At 35.2% G+C, this 24,620-nt stretch overlaps 8 protein-coding genes and 1 non-coding gene across 9 annotated transcripts; 5 read left to right on the forward strand and 4 right to left on the reverse strand. All coding sequences in view use genetic code 12, as the record gives it.

Annotated features, from left to right (window-relative positions):
• Window positions 1-94: 94 nt before the first annotated feature.
• TPD3 (protein phosphatase 2A structural subunit) lies at window positions 95-1,987 on the reverse strand (the record flags this gene model as incomplete). The annotated part of the gene is made up of 1 exon (XM_001526407.1): window positions 95-1,987. The coding sequence occupies one exon, from the start codon at window positions 1,985-1,987 to the stop codon at window positions 95-97; it is 1,893 nt and encodes a 630-aa protein (XP_001526457.2).
• Window positions 1,988-3,405: 1,418 nt separating this feature from the next.
• Window positions 3,406-4,365, forward strand: PMU3 (phosphoglycerate mutase; the record flags this gene model as incomplete). The annotated part of the gene is made up of 1 exon (XM_001526408.2): window positions 3,406-4,365. One exon carries the CDS (start codon window positions 3,406-3,408, stop codon window positions 4,363-4,365), a length of 960 nt encoding a protein of 319 aa, XP_001526458.2.
• Window positions 4,366-10,763: 6,398 nt separating this feature from the next.
• On the forward strand, window positions 10,764-13,457 carry PVL30_003845 (uncharacterized protein; the record flags this gene model as incomplete). The annotated part of the gene is made up of 1 exon (XM_001526409.1): window positions 10,764-13,457. One exon carries the CDS (start codon window positions 10,764-10,766, stop codon window positions 13,455-13,457), a length of 2,694 nt encoding a protein of 897 aa, XP_001526459.2.
• Window positions 13,458-13,840: 383 nt separating this feature from the next.
• Window positions 13,841-13,927, reverse strand: PVL30_003846. The gene has a single exon. It is a non-coding gene; the product is annotated as a tRNA-Tyr (tRNA).
• Window positions 13,928-14,447: 520 nt separating this feature from the next.
• PVL30_003847 (uncharacterized protein) lies at window positions 14,448-16,142 on the reverse strand (the record flags this gene model as incomplete). The annotated part of the gene is made up of 1 exon (XM_001526410.1): window positions 14,448-16,142. One exon carries the CDS (start codon window positions 16,140-16,142, stop codon window positions 14,448-14,450), a length of 1,695 nt encoding a protein of 564 aa, XP_001526460.2.
• Window positions 16,143-16,944: 802 nt separating this feature from the next.
• Window positions 16,945-17,832, reverse strand: GCY1_2 (Glycerol 2-dehydrogenase (NADP(+)); the record flags this gene model as incomplete). Its single annotated transcript, XM_001526411.1, has 1 exon — window positions 16,945-17,832. The coding sequence occupies one exon, from the start codon at window positions 17,830-17,832 to the stop codon at window positions 16,945-16,947; it is 888 nt and encodes a 295-aa protein (XP_001526461.1).
• A 1,416-nt stretch (window positions 17,833-19,248) lies between these two features.
• On the forward strand, window positions 19,249-20,988 carry SRP68 (signal recognition particle subunit srp68; the record flags this gene model as incomplete). Its single annotated transcript, XM_001526412.1, has 1 exon — window positions 19,249-20,988. The coding sequence occupies one exon, from the start codon at window positions 19,249-19,251 to the stop codon at window positions 20,986-20,988; it is 1,740 nt and encodes a 579-aa protein (XP_001526462.2).
• A 393-nt stretch (window positions 20,989-21,381) lies between these two features.
• On the forward strand, window positions 21,382-22,440 carry HUT1 (UDP-galactose transporter; the record flags this gene model as incomplete). The annotated part of the gene is made up of 1 exon (XM_001526413.1): window positions 21,382-22,440. The coding sequence occupies one exon, from the start codon at window positions 21,382-21,384 to the stop codon at window positions 22,438-22,440; it is 1,059 nt and encodes a 352-aa protein (XP_001526463.2).
• Window positions 22,441-22,863: 423 nt separating this feature from the next.
• PFA3 (palmitoyltransferase for Vac8p) lies at window positions 22,864-23,973 on the forward strand (the record flags this gene model as incomplete). The annotated part of the gene is made up of 1 exon (XM_001526414.1): window positions 22,864-23,973. One exon carries the CDS (start codon window positions 22,864-22,866, stop codon window positions 23,971-23,973), a length of 1,110 nt encoding a protein of 369 aa, XP_001526464.2.
• Window positions 23,974-24,620: the final 647 nt, after the last annotated feature.

Raw genomic sequence — 24,620 nt, forward strand, 5'->3', positions numbered from 1 at the left:
TAATAGAAAACAATATATATATATATATATATATTTATTTATATGTAATTCATTTCCACCATACAATACTCTAGATAATAATAGTTGTCTTTACTCATGATGCCATCAATTGGTTTATACCTTTTATGCTCTCTGCAGCATAGAACCTCACATCGATGTCGTCATCGGATTCCAATTTTTCCAAATTGGACAAGATTTGCAAATTGATCAATTTCTTCAACTCTTCAGGGTTGGCTCTTGCCTCTTCATTCTTTGCCAATGCTTCAACGAGTGTCAAGTATGATTTGGCGACGTTGAACCTAATGTTTGGCACCGAATCGGTGATTAGACTATTGATGAACGGAAGTGCTTTTTCAACTAGCACATCATGGTTGATCACTGGAATCAAGCTAGTGATTGTAAAGAGACATGTGATTCTAATGATGAAATTGGTGTAGTCAATTTTGTCATCCTCGTCGATGGAGTCATCTTGATTTAGTAACCTGCTGAGAATCTCTCTTGTCGCCCATTGTGATCCAAAAATTATAGTCAAATTTTTCAAATTGTTCACAGCGGCTTCTCTAATTGCATACACGGGGTCCCACAACCACGACATACAAAGTGAAAGCAATTCGTTATTAAAGAATGACTCGCCTAGTTGGTCAGCCAACTTTGGAATATATTCAATGATTGCTAACCTCACCCTCCATTTGTGGTCTTGGGCCAATTCCGTAATGGCAGGCAACAAGTTTGTTGATAGTAAATTGATGCCAATTGTTTCATTCACCACCGAGAGGTTTGAGATAATGTTCAACCTCACATCGGGGAACTCGTCTTTCAACATATCAAGGAAAACTGGTAATAATTTATCAATTGTTGCTTGCTTCTCTAATATTGGAGACAATTCTGTTATCGACGATGCCAAGGAAGCACGAACATTTTCTTGTGGATCTTGACTTAGCTCATTGACTACTGGGATAATCTTGTTCAAGATTGTAGCTTTTGTAGGTGGATATCTTGTCAACAAGTTACAAAAAGCTGGTAATTGCTTTGCAATTGCCTTTCTTACTTCTCCCTCGTGGTCCTTCATCAATGTGATAAATGGATCAATTAGTTGAAACAAGTCTTGTTCGTTATGAGCAAAATTTGTCGCAATCTTGCTGAACCTGTCAGCAGCGGTATACCTCACTCTCCAACTATCATCTTTAATTAATTTTAATGCACTGGATAAGAAATCTGAATTGAAACTATATTCTTGGATTTTTTGGAAAAACTCCAATATGGAAATCAATACATCAACACTAAGGAACTTGACAGAGTCTTGGTCATCATTTATCAAGTGCTGGAACATCTTGGATATGATTTCCCAATCCTCTGTGTTTACCTTGTTGACGTCATTAGGAGACTTTTCTGTAAACTCCGTCAACAAGTCTATCAAATGGGGTAAGTTCGTAGCTGCTGCTCTTCTCACCATTGGATAATCATCGGTCACCAATTTGAGATACATCTTCAATAAATCTTTTCTCACTTCGGCATTGACTCTAATGATAACTGCCTTGTACAACCCACAAGAAGCAATCTTTTTCAGAAACCAGTTGCCCTGGGTGAGGTTTGTAATCAAATTGAGGAAAATCTTGTTGATCTCTTCTTGTGTCATCTCCAAACTGATCTTGTTTAACGAGTCTATGGCCTTGTCCCTAACCAATGGCTCCTCCATTGATGCCAAAATAGTCAAGATCGAGACCAATGGTTCACTATATTCATGTCCACCAATCAAGGGAACAAAATCTCCCAATTTGGTTCCCAATACAGTAAACACTTCTTCTTCGTCGTCTTGCGCAACATCATTCAAGAATGGTAACAATTCTTTACGAGTCCTCTCGGGTCCCAAGGCGATAGCAATTGTGTCTACTTTCTGCATGGCTTCTACTCTATTTGATACATCGTCATGTTTCAACTCATCCATAAGGAGAGCCAATGGATACAAGTCGTCGCCAAATGTGTCCATATTTACTTTTGAGTTTTATTGTGATTGATGCTGGTGGAGTAAAATAAAAAAAGAACAAATAAAAAGGAGGTGTAGGTGGTGCTGGTTCTAAGCAGTTGATAATATTAATAGTGTTTAGTAATCTAAAAAAGTCGGTGGTTTAGTCTATGCAGCGTTGTAAATGAGCAATAAACAGTGTTTGTTTGAGATTGAGAATTTTGAATTTTGTGTGTACTTGTAAAAGCGTGGTTTTGACTATTTTGTTGTTGTACTTGTTGCTGTAGCTGTTGTTGTTGTTGTTGTAGTTGTTGTTAAAGATGTCGCTTTTTCAGCTGTTTGCTAATTATTGAATAATCTTTTGTCTATCGTTGTTGTTGAACTTCGGTTTAATCTACGTTTTTTTCGTCTCTGACGTCTTTTTTTTTTTGTGGTTTTTTTTTTTTTTTTCCTTTTTACTGACAACTTGTATATTGTCTCACACTGAACGAGAAATTTATTGCGACAATGCAAAGAGTGAAACGTTAATTTTCCTTCGCTCATTAAAGGTAGAGGTGGAGTGAATGAGCAAAATACCTTTATTGAATGAAGGGAAGGGGAGGAAGGAGCGGAATGAGTGGAAAGAGAGGAAAGAGAGAGGAGGGAGTATAGTAAGCAAAGAAGATAGAGCGATAGAGAGAGCAAGGGAGAGAGCTAGAGAGAGCTAGAGAGAGAGAGTTTGTGTGGGGGACTAAATTGTACAGAGTCAATATTTTATTAAAGTCTGAAAGTTTTATCAGTAAGCTTATATAGTAATTAGCGGGCTAGTCATGAAAACTTGAAAACGAATGGTATGTTTGAACATCTCTGGTTGTAAGTCTTAGCAAATGCAAGTAACTGTGGATTATGTTTCCAAAATGATTACTTTTTTTATAAGGTTTGACCAGAGTCGCTACCAACCGCAACCATTAATCTCGATACAATGTGGTTATTTCAAGGGGCATTGATAGCCTTGCAATCTGTGCCATTCCTTTCGTGTTCTTTTTGTCCATTTTATTTATTAGACAAATCAAAATTTGAATTTGAATGCCTTTGTAGTTTTACTCTTCAGAAATAATGAGATTTCTTAATAATTTTTGTAAATTTTTATTTTGGGGAGTTTCACACTCTAGGTTGTGAAAAGAAAAATGCACACGATATAGCACGTGACACAAACTTTAAACAGATGAATGAGTTACAACTCCAAGTTTTGTATAATGCTTCACTCACTCACACAAATAGACACACACGCATACACCCACACTCGGTAACTCACTCTTTTGTTGAGTACACAAAATCTTCATATGAAAATTTAAAAAACATGTATTCCCTCAAAGGATACAAGAAATAAAGAAACGATGTTTCCACAAATAGTCTACAATTTGCAGCAACTTCTATCCACTAGCCTTTTTGGTCTCAACATAATGGCCCCATCGCCCAACTCGCTAGATATTCTTGATTCACAAATCAAACTGGAGTTTAAAGATGCATATCTTACGAAATTAAATCAGTTTCGTGAGGAGAGCCAAACGTATTGGGAGTTTAGTATTGTTCCTGGTATGTTTAAGCAGTCGGACCCAGAAACTGATGAGTCGCTGTTTAACTACTTGGATGAACACTTTGGCAAGATTGGCACGTGGGATGATATTGTTTCCCAACTAAATATTCTTAATGCTGAGGCTGAGCCAAATGTACAGTACAAGATCCTTTACTTGTTTCGACATTATGCGGGGTATCACAATTTGGCACATTTGAAATACGGAAACGATGCTTGGAATGAGTACTGGTCCAAAATCAATGGCGATGGTGAAATGACATGGGGTCCCGATGCCAACTTGACTACTGAAAGTGTAGAGTTGGCGAAACTGAATAGTCGGTTAATCTCGAAGGAGTTGAGAAACAATGCAAATGGAGACTCGTCACTTATTGCGCCACAGAAGTTGTATGTGTCTCCATTGTCTCGTGCTGTGGACACGTTGTTTTATACTTGGAATGAAATTCTTGATCTCAAACTGATCCAGCCAAGAATACAAGAGAACTGGAGGGAGACGATGGGTGTGCATACTTGTGATAAAAGGTCCTCTAGGTCTATTATCGATGAGCGATTTACACACAAGGGTTTCCAAATTGAGCTGAGTTTAACTGAAGAAGATGAACTATATCAAGATGATTATAGAGAAACAGTAGATGAACAAGCAATGAGAATGAACTCGGCGTTGCAACAATTGTTTACTGAATGTGGTAGAAATGAACTGATTATTGCGATAACAAGTCACAGCGGCAGTATACGGACACAGTTGATGGTATTGGGCCACAGATCATTTGCAGTGCAAACCGGTGGAATGATTCCCGTTTTCGTCAAAGCTGTGAGAAACGAAAACTAAAGAAAAAAAAGATGATCCAAAAAAATAGAAAAAGGAAGAAAAGAATTAAAAATTGAAAAGTTGAGAACAATATTTTAGAGGTTTAAGGGGGCAGGGGGGCTCCTGAATAAATATACATACCTATATATTTCTGAATCTCTCAAAACGATAAAATCAAATATTGGTTACAACCATCAATTGTCCTCTGGGTTTTACAATATTGCCATCTTTTTCATGAGCTTTTATTTTTTTTTTGGTCTTTTGTTTCCTTGTAAGAAGTGCAAGTGTTGCAAACGCCATGGGTAATTGTTGGGGGGAAAAAAAAAAATAATAAACAAAAATCAAGAAGTACTTCCATAAACTATTTCCCCTATTCCATCTTGTCTTCTTTCGTTAGCTCTTGTTGGCTCTTTATTTACACAATTTATGAATTTTAAGAAACAAAATGAAAACTAACATCCGGATCAAAAACAATTCTGTCACGTGCAAATGTGTGCTTTGAAAATTGTCAATTAAAACAGTTTATATATAAGATTAATTGGTAAAACTTTTCAACTTCATTTCCAAAATGCATGGGTTATGTACTTTCTTCTTTCTATTTTATAAAAAGAGAAAAAGAAAAGGAAAAAAAAATATTTTGAGTGTCACGGAAGGTGGATGGGTGTATGGTTGAGTAGTTGAAAAAAAATAAATGAACCAATTTGACATGAGCTCGTGTGACTATAAGGCACAAACACAAAAAAACTTGCTTGCATCCTTACTCTGTACCCTCACCCCCCCTTGCTTTCTTCTCCTTTTGCACTATCTCTATTTTCAACCATGGTTTTGAGTTTTTCTGCAACTGTCAATTTCGTTTATAGATATATCAATATATAATTTCACCAGCAATTAAAGCTCATGTTGACTTTTCCAAAAAAAAATAAAAATGGGAAAATAAGAAAAAGACTAAAAAAAAAGAAAAAGCAAAAGTTAAATTTATGACTTCCTGGCACAATGTCAGCATTCGCAAAGTGGATGAAGCTGGTCGATATTGCTATAAAGATGGTGCTATTTAAGTTGAAGTAATCTATTATAATCACATACGAGACAATGCTAAGTGCACTCCTTTGAGTTGAAACTAACAAAGAGTACCACGTGGGGTGGGGTGTAAAGAAAAGAAGAAGAAGAAGAAGAAGAAGAAGAAGAGAGTGAGTGAGTGGGGGAGGTTTATGAGATTTATGAGGTGTATGATGTTTTTGCGGTGTTTTAAGTATAGGTTTGTGTTCAGGGCTTTTTATTTTGTGAATGGATTAACAGGTGCTGTTTATTTTTTTTATTTTTTTTTTATTTAATTTTCACAAAAGCTATCAAATTCGTGGAATTGCGCTTTGCCTAATTGATAAATATGGTAAGTATGATAAGTTTGGTAAATTGATAAACTAATAGAAAAATTCTTTAGTTAAATAATAAGTAGTTTTAGTTGTTTTCACTCGATACATCAATGGTGCAAAACACTATATTGCTTATGGAGAAGGAAGATAAAGAGTGAACGTTAAAGGACATGAATGTGTACACAAAACATTCCTATTGAACAATGTTTTTTAAAACAAAAGAAAAAGAAGAAGAAGAAGAAGAAGAAGAATTGTAAAAAGGGAAAGTTAACTCTCAACTACTCGTATATAGCGAATAGGTTAAATGAGTTTGTAGATATTGTAGACTTCAACACATTGTTGCTTGGTTCAAATGGGCATCTCATTTGCAAAAAACAATAAAAATAAACAAAAAAAATTGAAAGAATATATTTGCATCAACCAGGCTTTTTGTGTAATCTGATTATGAGTTATGAAATGCGGCTTTTGTCTTCACATTTATTTTATTTCCCAAAACTGTTATTACTATTATTACTGTTCTTATTATTACTGTTCTTATTATTTTAATTCAGCTGTTGGATTGGGTGGGGTAAGTAACCTCGGTTGCTCTGGCTATAACTGGAAATTACAAAATTATACTACAACATCTTGAGTTTGGAATTACAACTGGAGCTAGTGTCAGGTACAAACTGGTTGGTTGCATATGCCAATCTACGTTGGTCAAACACACAATCTCAAATGCAAAATTTACTGCTTCAATGTATCTCTAAGTTTGTCTGAGTTTTGCATGCTTCTAATTCTCTTGATAAAGCTGATGAAGAAATAGCTTAGTAATTGCAATGGATATGAGTGAGCTCCAAGATAAACTTAGGGGGAGTAAAGAGTTAGGATGAAGAAAAAAAAGAAGGGAACAAATGATTAATAAAGGGGAGTGTCGGAATCCTAGAAAAAAGTAAAGCATTTAAACAACAATAGAACTCATAAATACTTGTTTGTTTAGATTTTTTGGTCTTGAGAGTATCTAGTAGTCTACACGACAAAACTAGAAGTTTCATAACTTCAACATGTCTTTTTATATAAAGTTAAGGGATATTAAATAATACTTTTTAACCAATTACTATATTCCATATATATATATATATATTTAGTATACCAAGATAATTTGAATATACCAAGATAATATAACCTTTATTTTGGCAAAAACATACCAGTGCTCATTCAATGCAACCCAATAACTGCGACATATTGTTTACAACTAAGGACCAGTTGATGCTGTTTTAACGGCATTCTAGTGTTTTGTTTCTTTGTTTGGTCACGTTGTAAATAGGAAAGCCACAATTATAGAATTTCCCAGGGTTTACACAATTTGCAATTCCGAAACACGCTTTTGCATTTAAGGAAGGAAGAAAGGAAAGGAACGGAACGGAACGGAGAGAAAGGAGGAGGAGTGGAGGAAGTAGATAATTTCTCCGAACACTGGAAGAACTTAGCTAAGCCACTTGTAAGAGATAGACACCAACTAAGTCGGTAATGGTGGATGCACTAGTACTATTAGTAGTAGTAGTAGTAGTAGCAAGAGCATTCCTGGTGAATTTATAAATTCATAACACCAAGTAGTGATTAAGGATACTGCTGATGCAAGAATAGAGTTTTTGAAAAAAAAAAGGGGAAAAGAAAAGAAACAAAATTGTAAGTTGAGATTAACCATTCATGAGTGATATTTGCTATCAGCCGATAATGTGTTTCTTCTAGTGCTTGGATGCAATCCAACAATAACAATACACACATAGGTTTAATGCACATAACATCTACTACTGTGCAGAATAAGATGTGAATGTTTCAGTAAACCATTTCGTCATAGAAACAGATCGAAAGTTTACCATTTTTCCCCTCACCCCTCACCCCTCTTTTTCCTTAAAAAAAAGGAATGTAAAAACTTGTTTTCCGTGAGTTTTGGGAATGTAACTTTATCTTAGCTTGTGGACTGGGTTATAGCATGATCAACAAAAATTTCTATAAAAAAAAATGGTTTAGTAAGTATTCATTGGTCTACCCTCGAAAAGTATCCTAACCCTTTATTTAGACCAGACACCAGAAACAGACGCTTAGTCTAAAGTCTGGCAAAAGTATTGGTGAGGAGAAATGAAGTGAGGGGAAAATAAATATAAGAAGAACTGAAAAGTTGAAGAGCAGAAGAAGATTGAAAAGCTGAAGAAGAAGAAGAAGTGTTTCAACAGATTCTAAATGTAATGTTTCTATTTGAACAGGTGATTATGGCTCTGTTGCTGCTGCTGCTGCTGCTGCTGCTGTAGAAGTAGTAGACCCTCTACATATTTGTCCTACTCCCTGTTTCTGAACCATGTACATTAACTCCGAACTTCCTCTCTTCTTTACTTCTTATATACTTGTATTCCTTCAATGACTCCTTCAAAATGAAAAAAAGGAAAAAAAAAAAAAAAAACAAGATTTACTATTGTTTTCTGATTGAATTCAAGAACCAAAAAGAACGAAACTTTGTGCTCAAGACCATACATATTGTAAAAGATAAAGAGCAACACCAATACAGAAGAGAATTGCTAAAGGTTAGAATAACAAAAATGTTTAAAAAAAATTGTAGAATGACAAGAAGTCAATTATAATATTAGAGGTTATGGTTGGTGTTTTATACAGAGGATAATGATTGCTTAGTTCAACAACCATGTACCACCAAAATTTTTTTCTTTTTTAGTTGATGCGCTGGTGTTCTTAACCTTTGCCATTTCTGCCCAAAACACCTTTATCAGTTGAAACACAGTATCTAAAAAACCTTTTGCTTCTTGACTCAGTGACTCAGTTACTGATAAACTAACTAACTAACTAACTAAATAACTTCAGCCTTCCCCTTTAGCCGAAAAGAAAAGAAGAAAAAAATCAACACACAGAAAATTGAAAATTGAAAATAAAAAATTTAAAGACAGACACAAAGAATTACTTGTCTGTCTCTTTAATTGACGGATTTATTATTATAATAATAAATCCTGCTAAGAACAAGAATATCTTTTCTTTTCTGAATTGCACTCTACCAACTACTTTATAAAGTTTGAACTTGTGCTTTAATATTGATTAAAGTTTACCATGACTGGGCTGAGCTAGGCTAGGTTTGCAGAGTTAGTTGTTGTTGTTGTTGTTTATAATTTTTTTTCCTTTCTTTTTCTTTTTCAATAGGAGTAGTTTTTTAATAGTTTTAATTTTTTTAGGGTTTGAAGGTTATATTATTTAAAAGTAAAAAAAAAAACACTTCTACTCATGGTACAGTGCTGTTGATCACTTCCAAACTGTTCAAATATTGGCGAGCAGCTGTTAACCATACTGTACAGTGTTATCAATTCAAACCAAAATGAAGAAAAGGGAGTGGAATAGAAGTAGTTAAAACCGTTTGGTTAAAAATTTTCAATAGCGTAAAAACTTTTGCGCTCTTACATAAGCCATCGCTTTCCCTTACTCTCTGCCTCCTCCATTACTCTCTGCTTATCTATTATTCACTATGTATTTATTGTGTATTAATTTACTCAAGAACAATAAAAGACTAAAACAAACAAACAAACAAACAAAGAGAATATTATTATTGCATGTGCAATTTCAGGCGTTCCCAGTGCTTCGTGCTACTATTGCAATACAATACAATACAATACAATACAAGAAGTGAGAAATGTACATTAATTAATTAAATAATTGATTAATTTTTTTTTGCAATAGTTGCAGATTAAGTTTATGGAATTGGGTTAGAGTTTTTGGAAAATTAATGAAAATAAAAGAATTAGGTGGAATAGAACAACCAGAAACTTTTTGTTCATGAATTTGACCCTGGTTTGTTGTTAGTTTTTGGTAATACATCAGAAGACTCTTAAAAAAGGAAAAGAATTTAAGGGAAAGAAAGTATTACAAAGAAAATAAAAACAAATAAACACCCATTCATGCATATGGTATAAGAATAAAAGAACCATTTTCACTTACGAAAATTAATAGATGGTCCTTCCATGTATTTTTTAGTAAATATATATAGAGAGCTAAATTCCTCTTCCTCTTGAACCACCTTCTTGTTCTTGTTCTTCTTCTTCTTTTTTTTTGGTCTTTGAAAACCTCCATGTTTCACAGCATTCTTTGTTTCAACCTATACACTACTCGTCTTTTCAAAACTCCAGTACTGACTACTTTGTCAAACTTGCAACCTTAGAAAACAATTTTATAAAGGTCATATATAATATATTATTATCTACATACTATACCAGACTCAAAACACAATTCTCTCTTTTTTTTTGGTGGGTTTTTTTCAAAGCTGTGAGAAAACATTAAAGAAAAAGCTCATCTGTCAACGACAAAGCATTGATAGGAAATTTCAGATTAGTTCAAGTGAGTTCCGTTGGTCCATATTGTTGTTGCTGTTGCTGTTGTTCTTATTCTTCCTTGCCGTTATCATAAATTCGTTTTATTTAATTTTTTATTTTTTTTATTTTTTTCCGACTTTAAATTCCTTCGAATTCCCCCCCCCCTCGTCCGCCACCTCGTGCTTCCACTTCGTCAGCCACCTTTCTTCTGTGCCGGAAAAAAGAAAAAGACGTGTGAAAAGAGAAGGAAAAAAAATTACTAAACGATCACAAACGTCGCTATATTTTTTTTTTCCGCTCCTCCACTTGATAAGATAAAAGAAAATCAAATAGAAGAAAGACCAACTGCAAAGCCACACTGCTTGAAACTACTTAACAAGCTGTGACCAATTCCATCATCGCATTACAAGCATCTTGTACAATTATTAAATACAAACATACGTATATATATATATATATATATACTCACTCACTTGAGCAACGCAAAGGGGTCTAGGTGGGCATCACTACATCCTAGATACTATTCAGTACCCAGTCAACGACTATTCCCTTCCTTCATTACTTACACTCATTTACCAATCATTGCAATATACTCAATCTTTCAATTTTCAATTTTCAATTTTGCAGACCAAAACTTTAAACTGCTTTATCAAACACCATTACACTTGCAAAGGGAAGAGAGAACAACAAGAACGGAGCTTTATAGATGAAATTTGGCAGTAATCTACAGCATTTATCAACCCCGCAATGGAAGAGTTATAACATTGACTATAATGACTTGAAATACCAAATCAAAATTGTTACCAATAACAAAGAAGCCTCAACAAAAATTACAAGGCAACAACTATCAAAACTACAGCATTCGTTTATTGAGAATATCGAATATGCCAATTTGTTTGTCATTACCAAGTATGGAGAGTTGAATAGGAAATTACAACATCTTGAAACATTGCTCAACAAGATTAGAGAAGAGGGCAACACCACCACCAATGCCAACACCAATGCCAACACCAATGCCAGCGCCAATGCCAACACCAATGCCAACACCAATGCATACTTTATCGAAATTGATGAGTTATTCTATCAAGCATTAGAAATCTCAAGTGTGTTGAAGAACTTGTCAAAGTATATCCTCTTGCAAAAAATTGCATTAAAGAAACTTTTCAAAAAGTTTCTCAAATACCATCACTCGAAAAAAGAAGCAGTAACGTTTGTGTCCGATTTGAAAACATTCATGTTGCAAAATCCAAAATCACTTATCAACTTTGACTTGTCCAAAATAACATTGGAGCTAACAAACTTTATCAACGTCATCAAGTATGAAAGAAATATGATTGAAAAGTATAGTCAAACGCCAGCATTACAGAGGAAAAACTCACTATTCAGTATAGCATCAACCATGAATTCATCCTCAGATTACCAAAATTCAATCCTCCAAAAAGCTACCGCCACAGCCATGGCGACGGAGTCTCGAACAGGAACAGGTATAGGAACAGGAACATGTACACCATCCAACATTGATAGCTCCAACTACCAACAAATTCCTCAGACTCCGGAACTGTACTTTGACTTGCTCACACTTTTAAAGAAAAATTTTAAACTCGATTGTCTAGTTCCTGCAGATATTACCAATGACGTTACCCTAAACTTCAATATATATCTCAACTTGAAAACATTCAATGAGGATATGATGTCGACCACATACCTCAACAATGACTTGCTTGAAGAACCAGCAATGATTGTGAGCAATGCTTCAAACCCCAACTCCTTAATAATTGCACCTATCGGAGGATTACGAAAATACTCGTACTGCATCTTACCAAATAATATTGTACAAATTTTTCTAAACCATCTTTACGATAGATTTAACGAAGAATACAAAAACCAGCTTTTTGATTATTTCCAAACAGCAACTCTGTTAACTAAAAAAACCATCAATTTCATTGTTGCCAATGACTACACGCCAAAGCTGAAGGTTTTTTACAAAAGAGCAAGGTATACAATTGTTGATGATGATGATGATGATGACGATGATTGTGATTGTGAGAGTAATAACAATTATGGTAAAGAGAACAACAATATCAATAACAATGTTGATGAAGATAATGAAGATAGAAGAAGCGAAAGGAAAAAGAAGATGGCACCTTCTGAAGATGATGGGTACTTGCTCTCTTTTGAACGCGATATTTCCACCACCGACAAGATTCAATTTATTAGTGTTATTGACTTTCCTGAAGATTATCACGAGATGGATATTTTCCCACATAATCATCTCGGTGTTTATTCAAACCAGCCAAACCTTGCCGACTTTGAAAGCTCGTTGCTAACCGATGTTGATATGAAGACCGGTCTCGTTGAAAACAAGTTCCATACAACAAACTTTAGACGGTTTCCCAAGAAATTACAACAGATATTGGGAAATAATGGGATAACTCTTTACAAGGGGTTTGACTATTACCAATACCAACTATCATGTTATTTCAATATTGTTCCTAATGCAAAGTATATAAACAATCACTATACAAATTTGTTGAAACTCAATTTGCTCAAGACATTTGAAAATGTTGAGTCAACACATCAACAATCGAACCAGGAAGAAGCCATTATCAGACACAAGTCAACCACGATTTTGAACCACAAATTATCTCTTCAATCTCGGAAAGCAATAGAAGAAGAAGTACAGGATCAAGATCAACAACAACAACAACAACAACAGGAAAGACAGAATTCTTACAACTCGAGCGTCTTTGATATATCTCCCGAGCAGGACTCGTTGAGTGTCTCGCCCGCTTATATTCATGACGATAATCAAATTGGTGCATTTGTCCAATCGGTGCTTAATTTGAAAAATAAATTCTTCAACAACGAAGATGCTATCAACACGAAAAGCAGTAGCCCCTACAATAAAAAGATCCACGAAAACCCATTTTTCCATGAAGCAAGCGAGATTGATCCATATACAAGGTTGCTTTCCGTCTACCAAAACCAATCTACTGGTTACGACTCCATAAATGATGAGCCAGTTTCATACTTGCATAGAAACGATTACCAACACAAGTACGAGTACAACTATGACCAAACCTTATCCTACATTTATTTCTCAATAACAATTGTCTCTTTGTTTCTTTCAGGTTTACAATTGGGTATATTCTATTCCATTTTCAAAGCTACGTCACCAGACTCAAGCTCTAGATTTGTTGTTCGAGACAACTTGGGTGTAGTGGTGGTACTTGTGTTTGCAATGATTGTCAGTATGCTTTTCAATTTGATTGGAATCAATCTATTGTTTTACAGATTCACACAAGCACCACAGATGCACAGTTCGATTGTATGGGGTGGACTTGTCATTACATGCATGGGTATCTGTTGGAGCTGCACCTTACTCATTGGAAACCTTTAAAAAAAAGGGTAGGGAAAAAGAAAAAAGAAAAGTAGGAGAAGGAGGTAAAAACTTAAAGCTAGATAATCGGGTCAAATATCTATCAGTAGTATGAATTCTCTGTCTGGAACAGAAGAGTTTGTTACATACATAGAAATAACGATTATATATATATATATATATGTGCATAAACAAATAAATATGATTAATTAGAAGGAACTGTCACCTTTTTTATAGCTTTTGTTGCTCAATGTCCTCCCATTTTTAATAATAGTAGTAGTGATACTGAGATTTAGCATAAATTTTTTAAAGAAAAAGCACGAAAGAAAAAAAATAGAAATCTTGAAGCTATTTTACAAATACTTTTTGCCTCGCCAAAAAAAATTAAGAATGTAAAAAAAATGTCCTCCGGAGGAGATTTGAACTCCCGACCACAAGATTGCGGAACTTAATTACAGTCTCATGCTCTAAACCAACTGAGCTACCAGAGGGGAGGCTTGTCTCTAGAATGCGTGAGCAAATAGCAATACTAATTATGTTTAGCAATTAATCCGCTACTACTTGTACATTTTCTTTTCCACTCTATAATTTACATCACTACCAAACATGATTGAAAAAAAAAAAGAAAAAAATTGAAATTGAAACTAGTAAGCTTCTAGGTAAATACTTTTGATGGTTTGAGTGACTATATCATGTTAGAAAAGAAACAAACAAAGGAAATGAAAACTTATCAAACAAGGTGAGTGGTTCGTTGAATCATCGGTTTTCTTTTCCATTTTTTTTTTTTTGTTTTTTTTTGTTTTTCTTTTTTGTAAACAAATTATTTTGCTTCAATTTGTTGCAAAATTTTTACTCAAACAACACATACACAGAAGCAGCAACTAAATTTTTTTATTTTTTTCAAGATTGCTTAGTCTACAATAATCTACATTTCTACGCTTCGATCCATTTCTTCTTCACACTAGTCTAGTCTAATTTTAAATCTAAAAACAAGCATATGGTTAGTCCTTTCTAATTTACTCTATTCCGTCTCTTGTTAATAAATAACAAGCTATTGCCTTTGTTATTTGTAGAGTTGTTATAATACAAGTCATTCTCTATTAGTTTATTTGTACCTTGATAAAAAATCTTCATCGAGTCGCCAAAGTTTACTAGGATAGATTTAAATCCATACTTTGTAGATGACAAAATCTTCAGATCAACAGTGATTGGGTAAGTTTCCTTGCCCCCATCGACAAGGGAAATGATAAACCCTTCATATGAGTCTTTTTGTTGTGTTTGCTTCTTGTTATTACGTTGTCGTAACGATGTGAGTCCATAAACCGAGGAGCATTGCGTTTTTCGTCTTGTTGTCGACCCTGTTACTGACTCTGTTGGGACAGATGTAAATCTTTCAAGACCAATGATGGTGTTGACATCAGTAACTTGCCATGTCTTGATGTCCTCATACCAATATTGAGATTCCAAAACATGGTTGAAACCAAGACATCTAATCTCTCTTACATCTCTTTCTACTCGGAGACATATACTGTTTTTAGATCGTTGATTGTCAATCTTGAACGTGTGCACAATGAGCATATTCGTGTCATCTTGATAAACCAATGAGAATGAATTAACTGAAACACAACCGCAAAATTTACAATGCGTAGGTTCTGAATGGGCAACTCTAAATGTCCCGGCTTTGAAATGTCCAATGTTAAACGACTTGACTAGTATTCCAGTACCAATATCGACCAAGCTCGCGGTAAGGTCATGAACAAGTACAATCATGCCAATAAAGTCTAATGGGATAATCACTGAAGGATTGAGGTCATGCAGGGTACCAGCCAATGGATGCACTGAAGTAGTTCCTCCACCCATGTAACTGTTTCTAATTGGAAGTTTGCGGTAAACAAATTTGTTGTTGACAGCTACACCAACAGTAAGGTCTCCATTTTGGTCTCGAAGCACAATCTTGTCATTCACCCTTGGTGTTTTCACCTTGGCAGCTGCCGTTAAATAGCCACATTTGTCACTCTTAACATTGCCCGAATGGCATGAAAAGATTACTATATCATCTTGGAGAATCAACACAAAATCCTCATATGCCGTGGGATCCGAAGCTGCTGTTTGATCAAGTCGTTGAACAAACGGGTTTGGTGGCGGCGGAGGGAAATTGCCATTAAAATGGGAACTCATAGATGACAAAGAAGCAGTGCTATTCCGTTTCATCATCTTTCTGGTCAAGTAACCAGGAACAGTTTTCTCCCTAAAGAAAGACTCCAAAACTTTTGACTCTCGATTCATGTTCAAGTCGGACTTGGTCCATTTCAACTTGTAGTTCTCAAAGCAATATATCGTTTGTTTGCTGAAGCTGACTAAAATAATGTATATTCCATCATCGCTGATTGCTATATGGTTGATAGGCCAAAGGTCTTTTGCCAAGATATGTTTCCTCTTGTCCATTGGTGACCACGCAGTGATTGTATGGTTCAACTCAAAAGACACAACTATAGCACATTTCGAATTGGTATACACTTTGAGAATATCTGATGGCTTAAAGTTTTTCAATTCAATCGAGTTGAATCGTTCATGCTCAATCAAGTTGTTGGACAATGACGGCTGTGCTTTAAGATTCACGCCAATAAGAACCACGGAGACAAGAAACACCAAGCTTAGTAGAATTTCCAAGTAGAATATCGGTGTCAGATCTAACCGTAGCGTCATTGTTGAAGTGAGAGATGAAATCAATATGTATACATATACATATATCTATATATATATATATATAGGAATATATATGAGAAAAATTGTATGTGATGATTTAGTTTGATCCTTGTGGGGTAGATATCGGATTTCAGATACTAGATTAAAGATTTTAGATTTCAAGTTTTATCAAGACGTTTTCGGCTAAATTTGTAGGAAAAGCAAAAATTTTTTTTTTTTTTTTAAAAAAATAATAATAAATATAAATATAAATATAAAAATAAACATAAAAATAAAATTAATGACAAAAATTGACAAAAATTGACAGAAATGATAGGAATGACGAAAATGACATAAATAAAGTGTCAGAATGAAAGCTTCCAAATTTACAATTGACTTTGCATCATACGGAAAGTAATCAATCATACAAAGGATTTGAAGAGAGAGAGAGGCATTTATATACAGAGGAGCGGGAGAAGGAGGGAAGAATAGAGAGTGAAAATAATAATTAAAAAAACATGAGTTATAGGCGTGCGTAGAAAAGCAATTGACGTAGTAAGGTATCTATCGACGGTGGTTGATTTTGGTTTCGTTTCCGCTGCTGACTCCATTCATCAAATTGTGACTTGTTTGTATGATGACAAGTTAGAGTGTTGGAACTGACATTAAACAAATATGCTTTTTGTTTGCCTACAAATTTTCTTTTTTTTTTTTTTTTCAAATTCTACTTTACACGATATTACGAGTTTGTACATAGTTGTACCGAGTTTTTCAAATCACATTCATTTGTCTATTAATTAAACATGTTTCCAATCATTATATATTAGGCATTAAAGTCAAAAAAGTCTGGGTCGTTAGTTCTCTTTTCACCTTCCTCCTTTTCAAGGTTGTTCAAAGCGTCAAAATCTTCTTGCGACAAGGTAAATGTCTTGATATTGTCAATGATTCTTTCATCGGTGGTGGATTTTGGAATGACAATAGTGCCTCTTTGTACACCCCAAGAAATCAAAACTTGACCAGCATTAGCATTGTGTTTCTTGGCAATGTCTGTGACAACCTTGTTCTTCAAAGTTGAGGCATCTGCATGACCCAATGGCGAGTAAGCTGTGATGTAAATGTCCTTTGATTTCAAATAGTCAAACAAATCTGGCTGGGTCAATAATGGGTGTGCCTCAATTTGGTTGATTACTGGCACCACATTAACGCCTTCGGAGTTTAAAAGTTTATCGAGCTTCTTCTTGTTAAAGTTCGAAACACCAATTGCCTTGACTTTTTTACCTTCTTTATAAATCTTTTGCAAATTTCTCCATGTGTCAACAAAGTCATAGTCGTCGTATGGCTTTTCAGTCTTTGGATCAACTGATAATGGCCAATGGATCAAGTACAAGTCCACATATTCAAGACCCAATTTCTTCAAAGACTCATCCAAGGCTCCTTCTGGGTCCTTGTGTTGGTCATTCCACAATTTGGTGGTGACAAAAATTTCGTCTCTTGAAACACCAGAGTCAGCAATGGCTCTACCAACTTGGTCTTCGTTTCCATAAGCAGCAGCAGTGTCAATGTGCTTGTATCCATTCTTCAAAGCTGTCAATGTAGCTTTGTATGCTGCATCTTCTTCATCAGCCAACCAAGTTCCCAAACCAATAGCAGGGATCTTGAGACCATTGTTTAAAGTGTAGGTTTTTGTATTGATTGATAATTGAGAAGACATTTGTATTTATGTTTGTTTTTGTATTTGTGTTTGTATAGTAATTTGGGTATATGCTATGAATATTAAAATTTAGAGAAAAAGCGAAAGAGTAATAAAGTGGTTATGAAAATTGGATAAATTGCAACCGTTTTATATTTCACTACTTGTCCCCATGCCGTCTACGGTTTATTTCAAGTATGGGAAGAAGATTCACCACTAGTTTCGATTGCTACCGCCACATGTTGTGAATGACATCATATACTTGGTGAGGGCTTACTAATATACGAACTAAGACACTCAAATCCGAATAATTTTTAGCTATTTATTCTAGAATCTGGAACTCCATACTTGCAATTCCATATTGTGGTTGTGATTATATAGTTGCTTGATTGTCTAATTACTTAGTTGTCTAATTGCTTAATTGCGTAATTGCGTAATTGCTTTTGCTTTACCTCCTTGACTTTGACTTTGTCTTTAGTTGCTAGAGAAAAGAATGTGCAGGAGTTTTAGGGGGTAAAAGGTGGTGAGAGGGGATCAAGAATAAAGGAAATTTCCGGGCGAGACAATAGGTGGATTGCTACGGATGTTCATACGCTACCAAATATATAAATAACCAACCAACCCTATCTTTAGTCAAATGAACTATATTTTTGAATTGTGGATCTTCAGCAGTTTCCATTGCAGCAACCAAATAAGAATGTAAATAATAGAAGATATGCTTGTATAGTTTTAGTCTTTTTTCTTTTTCTTAAAGTTATGTTTTTGTTTATGTGGAAACAAATAATGATTCTTCGTATTACAGTGAATTACAGCATTATTCACTCCTCTCTTTTCACTTTTCATTTTTCACTTTTCATTTTTTAAATGCCACTTTCTTTGCTTTACAATTTTTGAGAATTTGAAGTAATAAACGTTGTAATGTTTCTGTGGATATAGCCGAAAGTCTATATACTGAATATCACAGAAGTGTCCTATACTTTATTCTTTTTTTTTTAGCTAATAAAGTATTTCAGCTTGTCTTTTATTCTTTACTGTCCTTCCTCGCCTCCTCGCCTCCTCGCCTCCTCGCCTCCTCGCCTTCCCTTGCCCCCCTCTACCATGTACAAGAAACTAGACAATCTGGATTTTCTAATAGCAATGCTAGTTGTTATAATTCATACACCAAAAAGTGTTTTGTCTTACGAAATTAAAAGTGCATTGTAAACAAGAGCCTTTTGCTTTTTAATTGAATTGAGAATGCAATTTGTGAGTGTTTCTTCTCAATAGCTCTTCCAAATGTCGCATGCGCGTAATAATTTTTGTCTGTGTCGAAAAAATTTCCAAGTGGTTTGGGCGACAACGACCAACAACATCTTTAACAACCAACAAGAACAATAGCATATTCAGCAGCTGCAGCAACAACAACAACAACAACCAACCAACCAACCAACCAACGCCATGGAAAGTCCCTTGAACACCACTTTGGGTGCCAGGTTGAGTGCATACTTGGTCACAGCAAAGGATTTTCAGAGACAAAGACAGAGAGTCAACAAGAGAATCTCTAAATTGCGTCATGAATTAAACATTGTCACCAAGGACACCAAAAACTACAAAGCCAAAGAGAAAACATCAGGAATCACCCAGGAGCAATACGATGAAGATGACAGATTTGGGTTGGTGATCTTATTACTTGCAGAAAGGGATATGCTTTACGCTTTAGAGATCAAGAGCATGCTTGAAATCAAGTCTACATCACATGCAACTTTGTTGAAGACAAAGATGAAGCGTGCATTGACCCACGCTGACAAATTAATTAAACTTTCATCATCACCATCATCATCATCACCATCATCATCACAAAGTGATGGCAATGACAACAGCAAGAAAAGACTTAGAAAACAGGTTGAAATCTACATTTTTGCAGCTTTGATCGCGGGCCAGTTGTCGATTACTACAAAACAGTGGTTAAAAGCGCTTAATGCGTTTTCAATAGCAAAATGCTGTTTGGACTACTTGTACACCGAGGATTCAGATAAGGAGTCGTATATAAAGACGTTGTGCACTGAATTGATTGAAACATCAGTGGACCCATCGATCAACTTGGCGTCTTCTCAGTTGAAGATTTCAGGAGACTTGAAAACCTTATCGAGAAAGTATTGCCATGAACAATGCTTTCCACAATTGAGCCCCGTTTTAGGGTTGATTGGCGAAAAGTACACCAAGGACATTGCTTCGTCGATGCAATTGCAAAAAGAGGTGGACTGGCGTGGACATACGGCAGAGATTTATAATGACGAGGTTGCATTCAAGATACAAGAGTTGACAAACGATAAGAAATGGTTGAAATACAATGATGCCAACCAATTTGATGGTGTTATTGCTTCGTGGATTTCAATATTGGACTTACACAAAAGGGACACAGAGAAGAACCAGGATGATGACGATTTGGAGCAAAAGCAAAGCAGAGCAATTTTGCTGACTTATCTTAACTACAATTTGCTTTTTACAAAGTTGAAGAGAGATTTGTTATTAATTGGTCTGTTGGCAGGAAAGGCCGAGAATAGCAAAGATATCGTAAGGCTTTTTAATGGTATTATTCAGATAGTAAAAGAGTTGGAGGATTTGCCCGGTGTATACAACGATGAAGATTTGCATTATTCACTTGAGCATTTGGAACAGTATTATGAATACAAAAAGAATGTGGTGATTGCCGAGGCATATCAATTGAGTAGCAGGTTTGCTGAGGCATTGAAAATCTTTGATTATGTCAACAAGAGTCTCAATTTCACTCCTGGTGAACAATATTTTAAAGTTGATTTCCCATTTGACGTTAGCAAAAACACAGAAGTTGCTTTTTTCAAAGTGGATTTGGAGAAAAGAATACTCCAATGTCAAATTAATGCGCAATTTGAGCAGACCAAGGAAGCAGCATGTACTAAATATACTTTGGAAAACCTTAGCAAATACCCCGCTGGACTCAATGCCCTTAACGTACGCACTATCGAGCCAATCTTGTGCAAACCGGTGCTATTTGATATTGCCTATAATTATATTTCATACACAAAGCAACCTGTAACGTCTGTTGGAAATTCAGCGAAGCAAGTGCAACAAGAACAGCAACAACAGAAGCAGCAGCAAACAGAGAATACAGATGCGTCACCAAAAAAGAGTGGATTTTTTGGAATCTTTCGTGGTTAATAGTAGATAAAAAATATTTATATATATATATATATATATATATATATATATGTATATATTACTACATATTACTATATAAATGTAATTTTAAGGTCTTGTTCAAAAAGTATGGTGTTTGTGTATGTGGGTCGGGGGGGGGGGGGGGGGGTCGGTGCATGCGACTCGAGACAGGTTGAATTCGGCCAAAAAGGACCGAAAAAAAGGGCCAGACAAAAAAACAAACAGGACACAAACAATCAAACGAGCCTTAATTGAAGCCAGGGTGTAATTTTTTTCTGCTTTTGTTTCTGTTTCTGTTTCTTTTTTTTTTATTTATTTTTTGTTCTTGTTTTTCTTTTCTGAATCAGACATGCCTTTAAAAACAAGTGAAGAAGAAGAAGAAGAAGAAGAAGTATGAATAAGTCTGGACTGCCGCTTACACTAGCCATTTGTGTTTTAGGATTGTATAGTACTTTCTTAACATGGTCTATACTACAAGAACGTATCAACACTAAACCTTATGGAGATAATGAATATTTTCAAGCACCATTAATCATCAATATCGTTCAGGCACTACTTGCATCTATTGTTGGTTTCATCTATACAAGGTTCACAACACCCCACACTTCTCCATTTGACGTGTTTACTAAAAATGGGAGACATGGTCTTTATGTATTGAGATCTTTATTGCTCATTTCATTTTGCTCGAGTTTAGCTTCACCAATCGGCTACAAATCGTTAAATCACTTGGATTATCTTGCATACCTTCTAGCCAAGTCATGCAAGCTTATACCCGTCATGTTTGTGCATTTCATGTTATACCAGACGAGGTTTCCATTCTACAAGTACGCTGTCGCCGGACTGGTAACATTGGGGGTCATAATGTTTACTTTGGCCCATTCAAAAGAGACGACTAAAGTAAATGATGGGAACACAATGTTGGGCATGGTTTACTTGGTTGGAAGTATGTTGCTTGATGGCTTGACTAATTCTACGCAGGACCAAATGTTTAAGATTCCATTAAAGACCAAATTCACAGGAGCCATATTGATGTGTACGTTGAACTTGTGCATATTTTTGATGACCTTGGCGTATACTGTGATTTTCCAATATGAAGAGATTGCATACACATTGGAGTTTTCTAAAAAGTTTCCTGAGTTGTTTTACGATATCCTTCTCTTTGCAGGGTGCGGAGCTGTGGGTCAAGTATTCATCTTTATCATCTTGGAGAAGTTTGACTCAATTGTATTGATTACTGCAACAGTGACGAGGAAGATGCTAAGTATGATCCTTAGTGTAGTGTTATTTGGACACCATTTGAACTTGAACCAATGGGCAGGCGTAGGCTTGGTATTTGGAGGCATTGGATATGAAGCTTTAGTCAAGTTTCAGCAAAAGAAAGTGAAGGATGTAGAGAAGGACAAGACAGTGAAGGTTAAAGTTAATTTTAGAGCGAAAGCAAAAGACGAGTAGACATAGTTGATTATGTTTGCGTATAGATTTATAGATTTATAGATTTATAGATTTAGAGTCGAGGAGGATTTACAACAAACAATACATACATTTTTCTATAATGATTCCTTTTCCCTTTTTTTTTTTTTTGGTCTACAACTCGAAAATTTAATGTTTTTTTGTAAATTTGAAATTAAATGAAAATGAAAAATAAAAAGAATAAAAAATCAAGAACAAGAGAAAGTGCTTAGTCGCGTTTTTTTTTACAACCGATTTCTGAAGCTTGCGCCTTGAGTAACCTCTAGAACCTGTTCTCCTTATTCTCCTTATTCTTCATTTTTTTTTTTTTTTTTTTTTGGGTTTGAACCAGCCTTGAAAACCTCTAAACCAAATACGGGTTTTACAATATTTTCAAATAATTTCTTTAAACTCCATCACCTTGTAATGTGGAAGAGCACCTTAGCTTTATGCGAGCAATGGTGCTGCTTTCTTGCTACACTATTCCCCAAAGTGTTTTGCACTGCAACACTCACATGGGCTCAATTTGTCATGATCTTTATTGTCCCTGACTTTGTCGAGTCCCGGTTACAAAAATATTTCCATTTCATTGTTACCAACTTTATGTACATTCTATGCATTTACACTTACTTTAAAATTATACGTACTGGACCAGGTTCTCCATTGGACTACCCACAACTCAAGATTAGATTTTTCAATTCAGATAATCCGTATAAACAGTTTCCTGCCAATGAAGAACCTCCAGCATTTATGACTGTACATACGTTGAAACTCGGGGGAAACCAGGGTTTCCGATATTGCAGCAAATGCAATTGCTGGAAACCAGATCGAACACATCATTGCTCAAGTTCAGGGAAATGTATTTTGAAAATGGATCATTACTGTCCATGGTTTTCGATTTGCATTGGGTTCTTCAACTACAAATTTTTCATTCAGTTCCTATGCTATATTGCCATTTATTGTTGGATAATATTTGCCATCACGAGTGTTTTGCTTTATAAATTTCTTATTAAAGGCGGATACGAGGACCAATACTTGTCGATTAATGTTGTGTTGTTGTGCGTAATTGCACTTACGTTTGCATTTACGGTAACTGTTTTTGCAGGGTTTTCAATGTATCTCACGTCAAGAAACCTAACTACAATCGAGTTTCAAGAGCGAAGATGGAATTACAGAGGTGCTGATCAGTATAGTTATGAGTTTGACAATAATGGGAAACAAAAAAAATTGGCCAATATCTTTGACTTGGGCGTTAAGGAGAATATGCGTCTGGTATTAGGAGAATCGTGGTGGTCGTGGTTGTTACCCATTGACATCAATTGTAGAATTGCAAATCTGGGATACAATAACGGAATCAACTTTAAGGTGAACAAAGAAGTTTACGCCAAATGGTGCAATAATGCCGAGCTACAGAATCAGTTGAATGAGCAATTGAGAGAGTATTCCAGCCGAATGAGGAGCGCCAGAAACTATGATTATGCTGACGTTAGTGATGGTGATGTGGATAATAATAGTAATGTAGGGGCAAGTGTTTAGAAACAAGGCTAGAGTATAGTGAATAGAACAGAATTTGGCAGGGCCAAACTTCTTAAATGGCAATTTTTGCATACAAACATACACATAAAATCTACACTAATCAAATAAAATGAATTGTAATAAGACTGTGAAAACTTTGAAAAAAAAAAAAGACACTATGTAACTTTATTCTCTTCCATGTTATCCAAATTACACAGCAATCTCTCTTCCATACCGTGTATATTCTAATCCAGTTTATGGTGTCACATATTGCCTCTATTGTTTTCTATCTTGTGCTTTTCACGAAAATTTATAAACTATTTCATGTGCGGCGGCGCAGTCCAGCGTAAATATAAAGCGCCCAACGGTTCAACTACACAATTTGTTCGTTTTGATTATCTTTGTACACATACAAATCCTTCACCATCACCATTAACTTGAATTCACTTTTACGCTTACTTCTTTTTTTTTTTTTCTTTCTTTCACCTCACCCAAACAAAAACATCGAGGCAGCCACTCAAGTTTACCAAGACATTAATTCTACAGAGAATAAGAAAGCAGAAACCAAACGAAAGGAAATAAAAAAAAAGAAAGCATAAAGAGATTTTTTTTTTTTTTGGAAAAAATAAATAAACAGAAAGACTTAAAAGAAAACAAACAAACGAAAA

The sequence above is a fragment of the Lodderomyces elongisporus genome, chromosome 4 (genome assembly GCF_030384665.1).
Source record: "Lodderomyces elongisporus chromosome 4, complete sequence".
NCBI classification, from domain to species: domain Eukaryota; kingdom Fungi; phylum Ascomycota; class Pichiomycetes; order Serinales; family Debaryomycetaceae; genus Lodderomyces; species Lodderomyces elongisporus.